This window comes from Gallus gallus, chromosome Z, assembly GCF_016699485.2.
Source record: "Gallus gallus isolate bGalGal1 chromosome Z, bGalGal1.mat.broiler.GRCg7b, whole genome shotgun sequence".
Lineage (NCBI taxonomy): Eukaryota > Metazoa > Chordata > Aves > Galliformes > Phasianidae > Gallus > Gallus gallus.
The window spans coordinates 23,093,140-23,113,640 of NC_052572.1; the positions used below are offsets into that span (position 1 = coordinate 23,093,140).

General features: G+C 36.4%; 1 protein-coding gene across 1 annotated transcript in view; it reads left to right on the forward strand.

Annotated features, from left to right (window-relative positions):
• The window catches only part of ARSB (arylsulfatase B), a 68,724-nt gene extending 51,320 nt beyond the window's left edge, over positions 1-17,404 (forward strand). The window contains exons 7-8 of the mRNA XM_003642912.6: positions 13,661-13,789; positions 14,300-17,404. Of these exons, the coding sequence (XP_003642960.2) occupies positions 13,661-13,789; positions 14,300-14,565 (395 nt within the window). The 3' untranslated portion in view covers positions 14,566-17,404. The remainder of the gene's footprint in view (positions 1-13,660; positions 13,790-14,299) is intronic.
• Positions 17,405-20,501: the final 3,097 nt, after the last annotated feature.

Genomic DNA, 20,501 nt, shown 5'->3' on the forward strand with positions numbered 1-20,501 from the left:
AGTATATGGCTATTGCACTTATGGTGAGTCTCATAAGTACTTATTTCCATTGAGATGTAGGTGATCACTTTTAGAATTTAGGATTGGTAGGTCACTTGATAAAGTGTCCAATGCCAGTATCATGGCTGGGATTCAGGAATTCATTACTGCTGCTTTTTTATGCTTCATTATATCCAATACCTACTTGAACGTAACACTAATTTTTTTATATTTTTGTTGCTCTTGACATACATAGGTTATATTTTTCAAATGAAATATTTCTGAGCTGGAAATCTGAAATTTTAATTGTACACACAATATTAATATCAGATTATGGACTGTTCAGTTTTCTTTGTTATTAGAGGTGCTATCTTATAGTAACACAAAAGGGATTTGTGTGTTTCACAGAGAAGGCCATCTCAACAAGACCTTTGATGTCTTCCATACTTCGTAAATGGATTCCATGGGTTTCAAACTGTTTCCCAGAGAAAAAAAAAAATACAAATTTTCAAAAAAATAGTATTTTCTTTCATATTTTTCCCAGGAAAAGTGAAAGTCAAGCTCTTCATTTTACTATCTCTCATTTTGTGGTGTTTTATCTTGTAGGCTGTATTAATCAGTTTGCTCTTATTTAGAATAACTTTCATGTTTTTATTCTCTAATTGTGTAAGAATATAATAATGTTGATAAGTGCTTCACACTGTTGATTTTCTTTATATTTTTTACTACTGTTACTAATTCTGGGTTTTACTCAGTTGTTTGTGTTGTATGTTTTTTAAAATACGGTCTTAATCTGTTGTAAAAATGGAGGTGAAAAGTACTTTGAAATAAGAACAAGAATATTTTAAAATGCTTACTATTGTTGAAATTAATTTTAGAAGGGTGTGCAGTTTACAAGTAAAGGGTCTGAGCTTGGTATTCTCATATAAATCTTTTATTTGAAATAAAAAATTGCCATGAGAAAACTGAAATTAGAAGGGATAACAGCTTAGTTTGAAACTGTTTTTTCACAACATTCAACTAAGTGGATTAAGGCAGGTGAACTTCACTGTGTGAGTATGTCTGTGGCACAGACCTATGCCTCATCAGCATGACATTATGGGTTTACAGTGTCTGAAGCCTTGGCTATTCCTCAAATGCTTTTATTTTAATAATGTAACAGAAAGACTCAGAGTTTTGTAGAAAACTCATTATTGCTACAAAGCAGCAAAAGGTCACCAAATGTCTTTCCTTAGTGAAGTAGCAAAAGCCATTATTTTTTTAGTAATTCATTGTCACAGTGCAGGTTGGAGGAGCCCTTGACATTTGCAGTTTCCTTATTGAGGTGAAATTATTGATCCATACATCACAGTTAAAAAAAAAAGAAATCGGTTAAAAGTAGGTGTTGCAAAGGCCTTGTTAGACCACAGACCCATCTGAATAAGATAACAAGATAACCAGAGCGGACGTGTTATCCCTTTTTACACATTCTCATCTTTCTCATGGACTCTCACAAGCAGCCTCTTAATTAAGGCATCTTGCCTAAAAACATGTCCATAACATTGTAGTAGACTTGGAAATAACCATGAATATCTTGCTTTGCTCGCCTATTGATGGTATCTGTTTCTTTTCATGAAGAGGGAAAATACTTAAGTCAGTGGTATTATTCAAAGTTATCTTGCAGTTGTTAAACTTCAAACTTTGATTTCTCTGAGCATTGTTTTAAGTGCTTCATAACACAGCAAGACTTAAGCACTGTGACCTACTGACTATAGGCTTGTTAATTTACAGAAAACAGTGCCTATGCAAAAGCAGTCTGATCACAAACAAGATGCTCTTATATATACCTTCATTAAAATAGTCTAAATAATTTGCTTGGGCTCAGAATGTTTCTTGTTCAATAAAGTCAGACTGGCAGTTCTGCATTTAACTTTTGCCATTGTTATTATTATTATTATTTTTAATAGTTCCCTGTAGATTTTTTTTCTCAAAAAGACTGAATTTACATTGGCATAAAAAATTACCAGTATAATAGAGCAAGTGTTGATCAGGACTTTAACATATATATATATTCTGAGACATGTAGTAAGATTTTAAATCAGGCTTTATTGTGGATGGTGGTGGCTGTGGTACCACAGTAACTATCCAAAACATTTTTTTTGCTCTTTCCTCCATTTTCTCCTTCTCATTTCTTCATCTCCTCAGAAAATTCCTGACATGGAGAAAAGAGTTTTAGATTCAGTGAATTCAGAGAAAATAAATAGTTAAATTTGTTAAAATCATATATCCCATGAAAGAATGGGTTAAACATTTATGGCATTATGTCATATTCCTTAGTTAGGTCTCAAAATTTACAGTGTTTTAAAAATTAGTCTAAAAACATCCTTCTCAAAAGCTGAATTCTCACCAGGAGGCTTTAAAAGTTCCCTACATTTGGTGGAAGGTATTTCAGATGCTAAAATTCACTGATGTGATCAACAAAGACCTTTGCAGAGAACCAGACTGGTGAGATCCACGCTTTTAGCCAGGGTTGATGGTATCCCACTTGACCATCCTATGCGCACTGGATCCCCGGGCTGAATCAGTAGTAGGAACAACATGTGTTCTGTTCATCAGAAGACAGCAGTATGCATTTTTCCAGAAGTGAGAGGATTTCTTAAAATTCTGTTTGCAGTTTGCTTTTGCTTGCATTTCACTGTAAAAAGTAAGCAACAGTCAACTTCAGAGAATCCAGTCTAGCAGGAGGTAATTTTTGTCATTAAGTTTCCATCAGATATTTCTAATAAAATGCTGAAAATTTTCAGTGTATCTCCACCTTGGAAGTTCTAACGCATCTGTGAGAAACACATCGCAAAGTTTTCTGCTTGGGGACAAGTAAGAGTTGAAATTGCTGCAAATGTACTTTGTATCCAAACAAATCAGAATTGTTCCTGTAATTCGAATATATATTTTTTAATTCTGTGTACTATAGAGGGACACGCGTGTCTTTCATCAGCTGCTATCGCTTAATACAAGGCTCTGATATTCTTGTACTGCTTTGCAGTGCAGGGTAGGCCAACACAAGCTGAGCGTCCTCTTGAGAAACATATGATCCAGACCTGGTTGCGCATCTGCAGAGTGGTAAAATGCATTGTATTTAAAACAGATTTTGCCTAGGTCTTTCTTATCGACTTTTATGCAAAACTTTCATGCTTCTGTAACATGAAAAGTGGAGAGAAATACTCTCTTCCCCTCTGATTCCCTTTATAAATACGTAGAGAACACCTGTGCATTTGCATACTGTTGACTATATATATATGTATATAAAAATATGTGAGTTCTAAATGTGTTTGTCAGTTGAAAAAATATTAACTATGCCTCTTTTATTTTACTTTATTTCTCAATAATGTTTTATTTGAAAACTGATTTACTGTTCATTGATAGAAATGAAATATGTAGTACTCTTGCTTCTCTCAGTACCATAACCATGGTCTAGTGTGTATATTAGCCAATTAGATAAAAGCTTGACTCACATTTGCTGTATTATCTCCTGAAATTTAGGAGCAGAAAAATTTTAATGTAAAGCAAGTTGGTGCTTAATCCGAAAGTATAAAATAAATTCAAATAGAATGGAGATCCATTGTCAGCTTATATTTTTGAACCAGTCCATGGGTTTGTACTTCTGCACACACTTCTGTGTGCAGCCGTACAGTGTGAAGAGTACAGCTTTCCAGTTGCTAAAAAGACCTTCACTACATGCTGATGATGTTCTTATGTTACCAGAAGACTTCTTGTCACCTGCCGTCTGTTCTCCCCACATCTAGCTACTTCCTTACTGGGATATACTGAATGAGATCTTGATGTAATTTCCAGTTACCATTCTGTTTTTATGATGTAAGGTAGAGTTTCTAATTCAGCATTGGATTGATTTGCAGAATAATTTGTTTAAACACCAAACCAGACTGCCTGCAAATCAAAACCATCCTACTCTCACAGAATATTTTGCATCTGTGGGTGCTAGAAAAACATGCTGATCATTAAGTTAAAATTTAGGAGACAGTAAAAAGTTAAGAATCTGATTCACATGATGCATGCACTAAATTTGCATAATTTTTTATATAAATTTGAAGCTTTATGTATGAATTTGGTATGAGTGAAATTGAAATTACCCAGACCTACCTGAATACCCCATTACCGCCTTTAATGCTTACTTTCTCTTTTGTCAAACTAGTTATTTGCATGTATTATATGATGTGTGAAACTTTGACATATTTTCTGTTTTGCATCTTGAAATTTCATGATGTCTGTTGAGGAGAAATTCATGCTGAAAGGAAGATCACAGTTCAAAATCCTTTTTATCAACCAGGAATATTTGGAGCAGGAACTTGGGCCCCTAAAACCCTAATGTTGGAGTGGATTTTTTAGGAGTGAGAGACAGTCTCTCATTCTGTCAAGTGCATCCCCATGTGAATTTAACCCTTTGCTTCTAGATTCCCTCTATTAAAATTATATATTAAGTTGGCCTGAACCTTCTCTTTATTTCCAGTTTACCGAAAAAAATAAGCGAGTTCATCATTAAATTGACATCTCTTTCTAATTGCTGTAGCGGACAAAAATAATGTATATAGCCTGTACTTGCATGGAGCTTTCAGTGTGACTTGAGAGTTTTCTCCTGTAGGGAGGAAACTACTGGACAGTTGGAAAAATATTATCCAATAAAAGTCCTAAGATGTGATTATGGAAAGCAGTTCTGACCACAAAGAAGAGTTATAATGTGGCTTCCTGAGTTGTACTGCAATGAAGTTACAGTTCATTTCTCCACTTCTTATTTCTCTTACTGATGGCACACTCCTATAAATAGTCAGTTGTTTGGGTGCCTGCTAACTGAAGACTGGCTTTCTTCTGTTGTTTTGGGTGAAGTGTTCTCTATTTAAAGGGCGTAGGTAAATGTTTCAAATGTAGGTAAATGTTTCAAATCCTGATAAAGGATTCAAATGATTTACATTAGAGAAGAAGGTGTGATGCGCAAAACTTTGGATTTATTTTTATGGAGACAGCAGAGAATGGTACTACTGCTGTTTATATAGCAATATATAGGAGCTCTTGAATACAATACAGATTTATTGCATCATTAAAACAGTATGTTGATTTTAAACATTGCGCTGAACATACTGGAAAATATCCTCTCTCTGTTTCACATGTAAGTGGTTTTTGGTTTGTGAGTCCCAGACTTCTGTCTGGGGATCTCCTCTGTGGCTTTTATAGGCTACTAATCAGATCACAAGAGGCAAGAAGGCAGATGCATTGCCTTACTATGAAAATAATATGAGTTATTGTTTGTTGGTTTTAAATTCTAGTGGTAAAAGCCTGTGTGTTTTTTTCCCAGTATTTTGTTAAACTGTTAAGCACATTTCTACTCTATAATGTGCAGAGATGTTCACTTCTCTCTAGCAGAAACATTTTTACCAAGTAAAGAAACTGTTTTTTTAGTCACTCAGTATTTTGGAGTATAATCTTAATGTAATACTAAAAAGGAAAAAAAAAAAGTTGAAATTTGATGTTGCAAGATAACAGTATCTTTTGAAATCTCATCTTCCTGGAGTAACTGACTTAAGTCACTTCACAAACTGTATGGACAGGACTGTATTTTTTTAAATGCGGTATCTATTTTAGTCATATGCAGAAGTACCACTGTTAACAAAAGCTGAGAAAGGGCAATAGTGCAAGTGTTAGCGTCTTCAGTGCAGTAGTTTCTCCTCTTCTAGCTATATGATGAGGCTTTGTTATATGTGTGAGCCTTGCTCTAAAGACATAATTGGTAGAATCTTACTGTATGTGTCACAGTTATAGCTCAGTTTGTATCCCTTCAGGTTGTGCTGTCAGAAATACGTCTGATCTGACTCTGAAGCTGCTTTAGCAGCGGTGTTGGACTTGATGATTCCCAGAGCTCCCTTCCAACCCCAGTGGTTCTGTGATTCTGCGATCTCTGTGGGTCCCTTACAAATTGGGATCCTCTGAGTTTAAATGGATGTCTGCAAGCATGAGCAGTACTATCCAGCGTGTGTAATCCTCCTGAAAGAGACACACAAGACACTCTTGCAGTGCTGTCCTAATAACAAGTATTGCTTATGTAGTACCTACAAACAAAATGAACTTTCTTTTATCATGCAACAGCAGAAGACCAAAAGGTCAGAGAGGTGCTGTAGCCATTCTGATAGCAATAAGCTGAGATGCTATCAAGAGAAGGTTTTACAAAGTGATACAAAACCATGGAAATATTCCCCAGAGACTTTGGTGGCTGGAAAAAAAAAAAAAAAAAAAAAAAAAAGAAAAGCAACTGCATTTGAGGATGTAGACAAGATTGTTAAGAGTGTAGTCTAGTCTAGTTGAAACATGGATGTTACTGGAAACAGAAAAGTATTACTCCGGCAAATAATTTTGTAACTCATCCAATGTTTGAGCATGTTTGAGTTTTTCTTATTGTGGGTGTGTGCTGTTTTAGTATTGCCAATGTAGTATTGCCATTTGGTGTTGTAGGTGACCTTTAGTCAGTTGTTGAAGAGGTTGGGTCCAGATGCAGAAAATAGTGGCATTGAATATACTGCCAGACAAAACTATTTGGCCTATGTGTTCCCTTGGTATATCCTGTGTCAATTAGGGATTTGATTAATGTGACTGCATTTGGCTCTGCATCACACAAGATGGAAAAAACCTTCTTTTGCACATGCATGGGAAGGAAGGATCTTGTCCTTGGAGCTCCTTAGAATACTTTATGTGAATTCAGGATTGTTATTTCACACATGCATCACTTTATCTGTGTTAAATATTATTGCCTGTTTTAGCGCCCACTCATCCAGTTTCACGAGGATTTTCTGTCATTCTTTTCACTTGCCTTTAAGTACCTTATTATACTCCACAGACTTTGTAATGATATGGACAGCCTGGAAGGTTGGGCAGAGAGGAACCTTACAAGGTTCAACAAGGGCAACCACAGAGTCCTGCACCTGGGGAGGAATAACTGCATTTATCAGTGTTGATTAGGGGCTGTCCTGCTGGAAAGGTCTTTGCAAAGAAGAACATAAATATCCTGAACCTCAGGTTGGCAATGAGCCAACAGTGTGCCCTTGTGGCCAAGAAGGCAAATGGTATCCTGGAGTACATTAAGAAAAATATGACCAACAGATTGAGGAAGTTCTTCTGCCCCTGCTATTCTGCCCTAATGAGGCCACATCTGAGGTACTGTGTCCATTTCTGGGCTTCCCATTTCAAGAAAGATATGGAGCTACTGGACAGAATCCAGTGAAGGGCCGTAAAGATAGAGATCCTTCTCTTGTAGCAGCCAGCCCTTAAATGAGGCTTCTGATCATACAGGCACAAAGGTGGAACACAGGAAGTTCCTTATGAGCAAGAGAAAGAACTTCTTTACTTCGGGTGTGTTAGAAGACTGGAACAAGCTGCCCAGAGAAGTTGTAGAGTCTCCTTATTTGAACGAATTCAAAATCGGCCTGGGTGCCTTCCCATGCAACATACTATAGGGAACCTGCTTTAGCACGGAGTTACATTAGATGATCTCCAAAGTTCTCTTCCAATCCCTACAATTCTGTGATTGTGTAATCTCAGTTTTCACTCCTCCAGGTCATTTGAAATATATCTAACAATATGAACCCCAGCACAAGTTCCTCTAGCAGTCCAGTGATGTAACCAGTGTGAAAATAAAACTTTGTTTCCTGTTTTATTAGGTTCCTTCTAATTGGTGTGATGGTCTTTCCTCTTATCCCATGGCTAATTAATTCATTTGTCTAGAGCCTTTTGGAACTCGAGCTAGGCTTTATCTGTCAGATCTTTGTTGTAAAGAGGAGACAGATTTCTCCAAAATGACTAATGTTATCTTCTCTTATGACAAATCTTAGTCTTAACACTGTCTACCTTTTCCACTTTCCTTAAATAATTTGTACAGCGTCAGAAGTAAGCTTTTGATCTGTGTGGATCCCGTTTATGTGTTATTTAAGTCTTGAAATGGAATAACCAAATAAGTGATAGAAGGAGTTGCATAGCCAGAAAATGTTCTACTGAAATACGTTTTGAGAACTACAGAGAATTTTTTTTAGTTACTAACAGAATACCTGGAAGCAAAATACACTGTAAACTGTGAAGATTTCTGTAGATGCAAGTTCTAAACTATGTAGATATCCATGTAGTATAATACACATAAACATCTGTGTGACAAGAAATTTTGATGATTTTTCTATGATCATATATTCCCTGCATGTGGTTACTTTTCTTATTATATACAAAAATTTGATATAGAGAATGCTGTTACTTTTCTGTGTTTCAATCCTTTGGCACAATATAGGTAACTGCTTTAGTTTTGGCTTTACTGATGAAGAATCGAATGTATGAGTTTCTTTTGCTTCTATTATCTGTAAAGGGCCCTGATTGTATGTAGCTGCTTATAGATGAAAGCTTCTGTTACTGTGTAGTATACTGAAGAATTGTAGGGATGTGGACTCTGCAGTCTGGCACTCATGTAGGTTGTTTAGATTACATCTTTTGGCAGGGCTCTGTTTCCCAAGTAATTAAGAAGTTAACATTTATTTGTCTGTATTCAATACCCTGTATTTCCTCCTTACATTCTAGTATCATAGACCATAGTGTACAGAAATGTAGCATGCTTCATAGCAATATTACTTAGAGCTCCAAATTTTGTGGTTGGTCTCTTGCTAAAATGGTATGTTAGAGAGAATTCCCTGCTCTTTGGTCTTTTACCAACCAAGAGAACTTCTTAATCTTCACATGGGTAATTTTCATCAACTTAATCACAGATCGAAGGGAGAATATTCTATTTTTATATGTACTATTTCTATCTCTGCATTTTAGATTTCTACCAATTGAGTTGGTTGTCAGAGGGAAAAAGGAGAGCTATGGGGATGCTCACTGAATTTCTACAAGTATCATACCTATGCATATGTATAAAATATATTTCCGTATACATATATTTACTCTTTAAAATTTCAGATGGAAATTTACAGACAATCTTCTTCCTTTTTATGACTAATAAGTAGAGAGGAAATTCTAAATTAATATACTCTTCTATAAATTTATTATTTGTAGTGAAATGTTTTCAACAAACACACATATTGGACAAAGAAGTAGAAAGTTCAGATGTCAGTCTTTTTTGCCTTGCAAATTTATGTGGTACAGGTGTTGACTCTTGTGAAATCTTTTCTTTTTTTAAACAGATTATGTCCATTGAGTATTTGAAATATTTTCATTGTGAAGTTGAAATAAGAAGATTGAAATGTAGTGGGTGTAGTACAAAGTTGCTGACTGGACAGAATTTTCCAACCTATCTATCAAGTACTGTGTTACAGTGGCATTTTGTTATTGTTGCTTCTTTGACATTGCTTACATTGGGCAAACTATGTTTTTTTTCTCTTAATAATAATTTTTTTAGTGGCTACTCTTGCCTGAGTATTAAATGTTTAATGAATGTGATATCAGTGAAACCTACCAGGAGCATAATGAGACTTAGAAAATATACAGATTTGATTTACAGATTCTGTAGGGAGCTTCTGATAAGACACTTGAAGTCATAAAATTTAGTAAAACTGGATCAGCCCTTCTTTTTTCAGTGCCAAATAGCATCACAGGCATCATTACTCAAAGTTATTTTGGTGTACAATAGTAGTAGAGGAATTGAAAAGTTAACCTGAGGGTATGCTAGAAATGACTTGTGGTGTACGTGTGTTTCTAAGACTACAGTTAAACCTGAATCTGAATCATATATAGTTAACCAACTTTTCAACCCCTGCTGTTAAGTACACATAGTGATTAATGTAACAAAAGGGACGTAACCCTTCCTTTTGTAAACAAAATACTTTGTTTGCCTGAACTGAATGTAATTTTGTAATCTTCTGTATAATTAGGAAAAAAGAAAAAAGAAAAATCTGTCTTGCTTCTATTTCTGTTCTATTTCCAACCATAGCAGTTATGTAGGAAACAGTTTATGAGTGCAAGTACATATATATTTTTACTGTATATCTTGACAACCTGCAGCAAGCTAGTGGAGTTCCTCATTTTTATATTGTATTTTGGTCTTTAATAATCCTTGATAGACTTTCCATGCAGTTTTTGAACATTTCTTTATCCCTAACACATGTAAATTTTTGGCATCCACAACATCCCTTGGAAAGGAGTTCCAATGTTGAGTTGTGTTTGTGATGAGGAAGTACATCCTATTGTTTATTTTGAATAAGCTGCCTCATAATTTATTTTGTGCCCTATGTTATGAGAGACTAGTATTCCTTCCTTACTCAATCTGTGATTACTACTTTGTGTCATATTTCTGTGTTGTTTCTCTTTGGGGATGAAAGCCCTATTTATGTAGTCACTCATATAGTTGTTCCATCATAGGTTTAATCTGGCACAGTACCATGATTTTAGATCATGAACTGCTTTTGTGGACAGTGGGGACTGGCCACCTCAGTTCATTTTAGAATCTGACTTGAAATCAGTTTTCAGGCTGTTGAGACTAAGGATGGTTTTGAAATATGGCATGAACTCTGAAGTCACTTATCCAAGTGCAACATTTTCTGAAGTACTTGTTTTTTGGTTTTTTTTCTACATAGATAAAAATGCTGTTTGAGTTTTGAATACTTTTTTTTGTTATCTATGACTTCAAGCAGAACAATATAACACTTAAATCAATTTGTTCTAGTATTAAGTGTTTAAAAGTGAACAAAATATCACTGCTTTCCTAAATAATAAAAGTTATTATCATTTTCTATCAGTGCACTTAAATGTAGCAGGTAAGGGTCATAAATTGGGCTTCAGGAAAGAGAGCCTTAAGGTTGAAAATAAGAAAAATGATAGTGAAGGCTGTAGGATTTGTTTAAAGTGAGAGCTAAGCTTTAGTATTCCATTAGCTATTCATAAAGTGATGAGCAAATGGCAAAAAATAAAATGTCTAGCTTCTGCACAGGCAAAAACATTATGTTTTAGATATATAAGCATGTGAAGGAGGTATGTGGGCATGTAAGGGTAGACTTAGATCCATAAAAAGCATCTGCCCTCTGTATGCTGAATTAGTCCATGGGCCTTTAGCTACCCAAGTCAACCACGATATAAGAAAGAAGAAAGGAAAAAGAAATTGGAATTAAAACCAATCTAGAGCAAGTGCGGAGAGCTGCTTCTTAGATGCTTAAGGAACAAATGTTTTATTTTGCAAAGGAAACAGAAAGAGTGTGACAGGACCTGTTGACCTGGAAAAGGGATCTCTGTAAAATCTATCTGGCAGCAAAAGACTGCCTGATTTTGCATTTCAGCTGCAATTGCAGAAGCTGAAGAATGAGGGCAGAGATGGAAGCGTAACAGCTGGGATGAGACATTTAGGTAAATGCAGGGGGAGGAATGTTCTAGCTTAAGGTGAAAATCATGTGGAAACACAACTCACATCAAGCAATGTTTTCTAAGTACTTTATCTGGTGCTTATATAATGCAATAAACTGGCATTGTTATAAATATTCTGTGTATAGCTCATGCAAACAATCACCAATCTGTTCTCTGTTGCTGGTGTATCTGACAGAAGTTGACTGTTATTGCCTATGAAGTAATGTGCCTGGTTGAATAATAGTCTGCACATCTCTTTGGCACAAGATAAGCATTTAAAAATGGGTGTGTCAACGTGACTGACAGGGTTCTATTTATAATAGCTCAACATGAATGCATTTATCTTTTCCTCATCAATAAATTTTGCTCAGAGATAATACTGTATCAGACAAACTCCAAGTACTGTGGTAAAAGTATTTCTTAGTTCAGGATTAGTTTGGTTTTGTCACCTATATTTTTGCAAGGTCTATTTAAAATGCAATCTTTCATATTGTTTATTTGAAGTATTTTAAATCATTTGTACTGTGCAATGCTATGGCTTCACACACTGTAACAATCAGAAGCATATTCTCCATGCTAAACCTTTAGATGAAAAATGTGGAGTTTAATAATCTTTCTGTTAGACCACGTAATTTTGAGATGTAATGTTTAAAAAACATAGCTGTGTTTTTTGATCTGCTAGATGTCCTTCACTGCCCTCTTTAAATAAGTGAGAGGCAAGAATGAGTTTTCCCATTAGCAAACAGTATGACAGAATAATATGTGGTGTAATGATGTGGAAAAGCAGCCAATATAAATCTTCAAACTGTTGTTATCTGATAGGGGCATCACATGACTGCATTAGATTTATGTTCCGGAAGAGATTCTTTGGGTTATTTTTACAATTTTTTCTCTTGTTTATATAGTATTTTTTGAAGGGGGGGATGGGTTCTTTTTTGTTTCCATCAACTTCAGTATTTCACAATGTAAGCTAAGCTCAGCCCTCATTAACCTGTGCATGCAAATTCTAAGCATGTTTTATAGCCTTATTTATCCAGGAACACTATACAAATCTGATGTAAACAGGGAATTTGAGTACTTACAAGAAATGTTTATTAAGAGAACTAATTCATGGATGCCCAGTAATAAAACAGAAACTTAGCAGAACCTGCACACACACACACACACGCACACGCACACGCACACACACAAAATCCAGAAAAATTATATTCGATCATTTCCTTTTCAAATGTTTGATTTCTGTATTCTGTTTGATATATATTTGCCCCACTATGATATACTGAATTCTCTCTTTTTAGAATCCTCTAGTATTACTTCTGATATTGGATTGCATATGATCATTGCATCTCTCACAAATTGCTCTTTTTGCTACAGAGGCAGAAATCTGTCAGCTGAGTCCTTCAAATCCCCCAAATTGGTTGAAAGTATCTCTTCAAAAATGATAGAAATCCAAAATGTTTCTGTCCTCTCCTCGTGTCTTGTTTCTATTACAATTACAGGCTTGCTCTTTGATAGTCCTTTTGTAAGCAGGTCTCAGCTGGTAGAATTGTTATAAAATTCTTAGATTTTTTGTAAACATGGCCTTCTTATGAAAGGTCCTCCTGGAGTGTCTGAATTCCTCCTTGTTTCAGTATGGAACTTCTGTCCTCATCCCTAGTGTATACATGTTAATTTTTTTTCTGAGCTACTTCATATAAAGACCATATAAATATTCCTCTTGAGAGGGAATCAGTGCGTAGTTAGCATTTGAGAATTTGCTGCAGTTCTGGATTATGAGGTCACATCATAAACTTATTTTTCTACCAAAGACTCCATGAAGACTTGCTTCACAGACTCTCGGTATTCTGCTGCAGAAGCTGACAGATGTGGATCAATCTGAATGTAGTGAGTCATTCCATAGCATCCACTCTCTTGTGTGTGGATACCAGTTGAGACCTAGCTTGCTTTCTGGAGTGATCCAATAGAATTAACAGTAATAGCACTTATCCCAGAGTCTTCTAAGTCCTATGAACAAATTTAGCATCTACAGTTCTTAGAGTGAGAATTCATAATACGAGATAAACGTATGATATCTGTATATGAGATGAGTCCTGTTATCTGGACTCTGGAGTGACTTTGTCTGTAGGTAATCAAATCACTTTCTGGGCTGCAGTTTAAGTTCCAAGAGTTAAATATCTCCAGTGAATTTTAGCATGGATCTTTGTATGTACATATAACAAATTCTGTATGCAATGTATAGATGTAAATGAATGATACTGCTTTGCTCACCATCAGAATTTGAAACATGACTTCATTTATATGCTATGTACATAATTTAGTTTACTATTTCATTAAGGTCTTGGCATTGACAACAGGACATCTTTACCACAAACCAATTCTTTTCCGTGGGATAATACACTTTTCAATATCTCCGTGCATGCAGCAATCCGTCATGGAAAATGGAAGTTACTAACTGGATACCCAGGTAACAAGTAACTCATTCTTGTACATAGTGTTGTATCTCCCCCCAACCCAAATAGTTTTATTCTATTTAGTATATTACCATTTCTTTTACTTATTCTGCTAGCTTTTCAGGATTTTGGTCAGATGCACAGATCTAGAGGGGGCATTCTAAAATCCAATCATGTTCTTTCATTTTGCAAGTAAGTTTTACACAGTTGACCTCTTCAGCACTGGAAAAACAATCAAGAGGAAAGTCCATGAAATTATTTGATTTGAAATTCAGCAACATGCAAGTTTTTGAATCTCAGTGGTGCAGGGTTTTCTTTTGTTTTGTTTTGTTTTTGTACAAATGTAACTTATGTATAGGTATTCTTGGAATAGAGAGATTCTGGTGCTGGGCTAGCAATGTAGCTACAGTCACTGGCCAGTGACTCATCAGGGAGACCTGGTGATTTCTTTGTTTACAGTATAACTCTGCCTCTCCACCGCTGCTCTGTATCTGAGAATTAACGATCTGTTCCTGTTTCTGTAGGCTGCGGTCATTGGTTCCCTCCACCATCTTTGTCCAGTGAGTCACAGATTCAGTCATATGATCCACCAATGAAGAGACTTTGGCTGTTTGATATTGTTCGTGATCCTGAAGAGAAATATGAGTTGTCTGAAAAATATCCTCATGTGGTGAAAAAGCTGCTCTCACGTCTTCAGTATTATTATAAACGTTCAGTGCCTGTATTCTATCCTGATGAGGATCCCCAGTGTGATCCAGCAGCAACTGGGGTCTGGGGTCCTTGGGCATAGTGCACAGCACTGTATACTGTAAAACATACCTGCAGTAGTGTTTGATTTATGGACTTCAGAATCTTAGTCACATCTATCTTACCCTGTTACACTATTGCTAATTGTGAATACTCTTAAAATACGGTCAGAATCTTATTTCAGTCCTTCCCACTCTCTCTTTCCCAGTTATTGTTTGTGAAATATTGATAAAATTATAAATCTGTTGTTCAAGTATTCTTTTTTAACATTATGCCCTTAAAGCAGAAAGTAAAATGTTTCCTCCTTCTCTGGAAGGGATTACTTTTGTTAAAAAGCTGCAGTGAGTCATGGCAGCAGAAACCTTCAGAATTCTCCTGTGGAATAAACAGATTTTTTGTTTCATGTTTACCCAGGAGACAAATTCTACTGAAAGCTGTTACATTACCTACTAAAAAATAAAAAATACATCAGTTGATATTACAGTCTTTGCCTTTGACATACACCTCTACCTAGCAAAGGCAACAGGTACAATTCTGACAGTAAGAAAAGAACCCTCAACCTCTAATAATACAGCAAAATCCTGAATTCCTGTTCATTGTTAACACATCAAACTGGAGTAAAGAGTGGTGTTCAGCTAGAGGGCAGAGCTGGCAGGCAGAAAGGCCTTGACAGGCTGAAGAAAAAGCTGAACCAAAAAAGTCACAAAGTTCAACAGAAGGCAAGTATAGTGCTTGCGGTAGAATAACCCCATGCAGGGTCATGCTTGGCTCTGACTAGACAGAAAGCATTTTCGTGGAAAAGAACCTGGGTGCTCTACTGGACAACAAATTGAAGAGGAGTTGCCACATTCTCTCTTGGTGAAGAAGACCAATCACTAGTTTATCTATATGGGCATGAATGTACCCAGCACATAAACAGAACTGTTTATTCTCTTCTGCTCTGCAGAGTGTTTTGGGTTTCCCTGTGCATGGGAGATAGTGGCATACTTAAGGGCCAGGTATATGATCATTTGGAGGAGAACAAATAAGGAGAGGTTAAAGGAATGGGCTACCTTAGACTGGAGAATAAAGTAAGGGGAGACTTCTATCTTTAACTACCTAATGTGAGGACATAGAGAAGATGAATGGTATGGAAACTCCCATCAGAGATGCACGAAGATAAGACGCCCACAGAGAGTTCTCATTCAATATAAGAAAAAAAAAAATCACAGAGAAGGTAGTCAAATATTGGAACTGTGAGACAACGGTATCCCCATCTTCAGAGATGTTCAAACTTGGGTTGAAGGAGACCGTGAACAATATTAACTAACTCTGATGTTGGGTCTAACTTGAAGTTAGGCCTACTTTTGTGGGGAAAAAACATCATTTCCAAAGGGCCTTTCAGCATGCATTATTCAATCATTCTACAATTAAAAAAGTCTTACTGCCTGCCATTGTGATGAGTAACTACTCATATTTTATTTCTTCATCGTTGTAGAAGAGACTGTTTTCATCTTGAAGTGGGCTTTGAGCCATGAAGAAACCAGACCAACCAACATTTCTCAGTTACTCATCAAATTGATGCAAAATCAACCTACCAGCTTTCTTAATGCATCAAGTCTCTGGAGTCTGGCCAGAGTTCTGGTATTACTTCTCACTGTCCCTAGCCAAGTTCTCAGGCTGCAAAGCTTCAGCTGTCACCCTATCAAGAAAGTAGGGATCTAATGGCCTATTTTCAGTGTCTAGGACAAAGTCCAGTAAGTTTTCCAGACATTTTTGCCATTTTCCCTCAGGAAGTGTGCTCATTATTAGCAAACAGATTCACAAGGAATGAGAATTAACAGAATTAGCACATTTTTAAAATAAAAAGATAAGCCAGTGAAAAGGTAAAATCAGGAAAACTGAAATGTATGTGAAAATAAACAGAAAATTCTTTCTGATAAAGGTGATTTTCTGTTACACTGTCTTAAATCTAGCTTGTCTTTTGCACCTTCTGTGTGTTCCCAAAAGCAGAAATGATGCCAAAGCTCTCCAAAAGGCTGTTTATCAGTACACCTTTTTTTTTTCCCCAGTCTTTTGTCCTTGCCACTTTTATTCATTTATTTCAGTATTTTTTCTATTCTATGTAGAATCACAGAAGGTTGGAAAAGACCTCTAAGATCACATAATCCAACCATCCCTCATGCCTATCAAACCGTGTCCCGAGTGTCACATCTCCACATTTCTTGATGACTTCCAGGGACGGTGACTGTACCACCTCCCTCGGCAGCATACTTCAATGCCTCACCACTCTTTCTGTGAAGAATTTTTTTCCTAATATCCTACTTGAACCTCTCCTGATGCAACTGGAGACTATTACCTCTTGTCCTGTCACTGCCTGGGAGAGGAGGCTGACTGCCACCTTGCCACAGCCTCCATTCAAGGAATTGTAGAGAGCAATAAGGTCTTCCCTGAGCTTCTTCCTCTCCAGATTAAACAATCCCAGTTCCCTCAGTTGCTCCCTGTAAGACTTGTGCTCCAGATCCTACACAGCTTTGCTGTCCTTCTTGGGACACACTCCAGGGTCTCAGTGTTTGTCTTTATTTCTCTTCAGCCTTGAAGTTGGGGAAAGAAGAAAACTAGTTAAGGAGAAAACAATTATTCTACACTGGGGAAACCTATATTCCATGTGGTTTGATTGGATAGTTTCTGGAACCCTGTGTCAAAACAAGGTTGAGAGTCCTTTTCCATTCACCTGTCCTTGGCTGAAAGCAGATGTTTACAGGAGAGTATAAGTGGAGCAAGCATATGTGTTAAGTTCTCCAAATTGTCTCTGGGTTTAAAGTATGGCTCACAGTCTCAGAGATTTAACTTTCTTGCATTTAGTTGCCTTCAGTGCCTCAATAAAAATATTTTACCTTTTATGAGGTTATTCGGCTTTTCCTAAAACCCTTGTAAACTGTTGGTATTCATACAGTCCTCTTCCACATTTCCAGAGCTTAACTACATGCTGTGTGAAAAACCATTTATGTTTGTTTATAGTCTACTTTCAGATAATTTAATTTTCACTAGTAAAATGCATATGCTGTGACAGAATCTCTCATACACCACATTTACCAACTTTCATACTAACCAGTATCATCTGTAAAATATATTAAAAAATAATTATTTTATGAAGATGTGGTCTCCAAACTGACATGTGACCATATCTCCTCCCATTTTCTAAAACCCATTTAAATGTTTCACAGACAGCAGCATTTAATTTTTGAGCTTTTGAAGACTGTTTGTGATAACTGAGACTCAAACTCTCTTATTTGCTGTCCACAGCAAGGAATGGAAAAGATTATCAACAAAACCTTTGTGTAAGTCATGGTGGCTTGACAAAGCTTCCATCTTATGGCTCTAAAAATACTTTATTGCACTTCCCTTTCCCCACTGTTATGATATATTTATTTTATACCAATTTCATTATTTATCCTAGTTTTTAACTTAGATTTTAATACTGCAATTCTAACTTTCATTATCTAATTTTCTGTAATATATATTTAGTAAATTATGGAATATGAGATTTGGAATATGGGAAATATCAGTACAGCAACTTTGGGAGTTACTGTTTCTTTATTTTATGCATTACTGATGCAGCTTGGCCTTCAAATGGCTTTTTGAAATAAATCATCCAAATATCAGAGGTTCCATCTGTTCAGTCCTCTATTCCTTATTCATTCAAAACATGTGGTTAATTTATTCTTGCTACCAAATTTCAGATGGAGAAGTTGACAACCGTTCCATTGTTTATAAGGCAAGGCAAGTAGATCCAATGCATTTGTATTACTGTCACTTTTGAAAGAGTTCGCTGTTTTTTTTTAGTGCTGTGTCTGCAGTGGTAGATATTTAAGACTAGAAAGGTGGCTGTTCTCAGTCAATATCCACATATAACATTTTAGTTTGTAAAACAATAACATGATGTGGCTGTCACAATAAAAGGGATTGGGCTTGGGGGTGGAGGGAGAGTGGAACTTCTGCCCTGCATTCCTGTATGTCATTCAGCATCCTGCAATTACACTGCATGATTTTCAGTGCTGGCTTACCCACAAGAGTGAAAACTTTGGTCAACGATGTTTTTAAAACAGATACTGTTTTTATTACTGTGAAGCCCATTTTCATGGAAACGAAAGAAGCATGACATAGCTTGCAAAAGCTCAAGAAATTTGTGTATTTGAGTCTCCCATCTAGGTCAGCTCCTTGGCTAAAGCAACAAAAAATATTAGTTTCAGAGGTAAGTAGAGCTTTTTATACGCTTTCTTTTATCTGTGTCCTGCAACGTGCATTTTAGTACCTTGCTGCTAGTTCATCTGCCAAGCTGTTAGGCCAGACTGTGGCCTATTACTGTCTTATTTAAGTATTAAATTCAGTCTCTATTTCCCCTTTTTCCCTACACAGAGATGATATATTTTGACATCCGAGGATTCATTATTTTCTCCAACAATTCATTATATATTTTAATTCCTAATTATTTTACATGAGTGGTCCTGCATTAAATATTTTAATTGAACTGATTCAGTAAAAAAGACAAACAGCTGGTTGACACATTCAGGTTGACATCAGAAAAGAGCCGTGTACTCTACAATTATTTCAAACTGGGAAGTTCAAAATCCTTTATATGTTTTGTGGAGACTCAAATGATATTCAAAAATGCAAGCATTTTGAACTCCAAAGAAAATTTGTTTGCATTCTTTCTAATTTAAGATTCATTCTTAACGTAGCAAACACCTGAGGATTTTGAACTTGGAAGTGTCCATTTGTATATTGTAAAAATTATTTAAGCTTTGGAAAAGTAACCATGTTTAGGAGGGATGTTCATTCTGCATTGCTTATTTACAGAAAGATGCACACAAAGGAAATAGTGATTTTATAGGCAAAATCTGGGCCTGCTCTTAAGTCTAAGGCCTTAAATTCAGCCTAAAAATAATTTGTTCAGTTTTTCTAAAGTTGATACTTGGGGGCTTGAATAAGACATTTATGTTTAATCCCTTTTGTAATTTCTGAACAGTAGAACCCAGAATTTAAACCCTTGTGGTCTGGATGGATTTGAAGATCCGGAGGCTGTTCCTGTTGACCTCTGGAAGTTCATCTCTTGTGTCACAGTGCTTTAACAGTAGTAACACTGGTAGGAATTTCCAAAGCTCTTGCATGTTTTCTTTAGGAAATTATAAATGAGCTTGAGGTTATATGGAGAATCCTATTATACCTGTGCCACCCTATTGCAGACTTATGAAAGAGTCCTGATGGAAGGGATGACAGTGACAGAACCATTGATACAGGATGTGTGATAGAGTCATGCACACCAGCACATGTATTCTGTGTCTGTAGTCATGCTTGAAATCCCAGGGCCTGAGAAACCTGGACGAGAAATAGGAAAAACAGTCTAAATAATGAAAATTTGACAAATATGTGATTTCATGCAATATGTGGTGATCCAAAATCTATCCATGGGTTGTGGTTAGCAGAGGAAGACCAAGCCGTTTCCAGACTGTAGCTGGCAAGAAATAATTCTTTTCCATTTGGCAGCCCACTTGCAGGCATTTCTCGAACAGGACCCTGAGGCTATCTCATAGCAGTAACCATAGCTCTAACATGAGGGAGAGGTGGGCTGAGCCTTCAACCAGCATTCTTATCTTGTGAAGGAACCTTCTTTCTGAAGACACTTCTTTCTGAAGCCTGCCCTTTTGACATCGCTATTGCAGACACAACCTCAGTGGACCCCAGACTTTGTCTCTCTGCTAATTATGACACTAATGCTAGCTCTAATTCTAATACTTCAGGTGATTCTTAACCTAAGACTCAGGTTGTAGTTGAGATAGCAAAGATGCCAAAGAATAATTCTTTTTGGACCTTACTCCATCTGCCAGCACCATTCCACCCAGCATAGATGGGCAGCTATGTTTTTAACTTGGTCCTAACCCTAAGATGTTGTCCAAGCTTTAAGGTTAACATTAACCCTAGCCATGGGCTAAGCCTCAG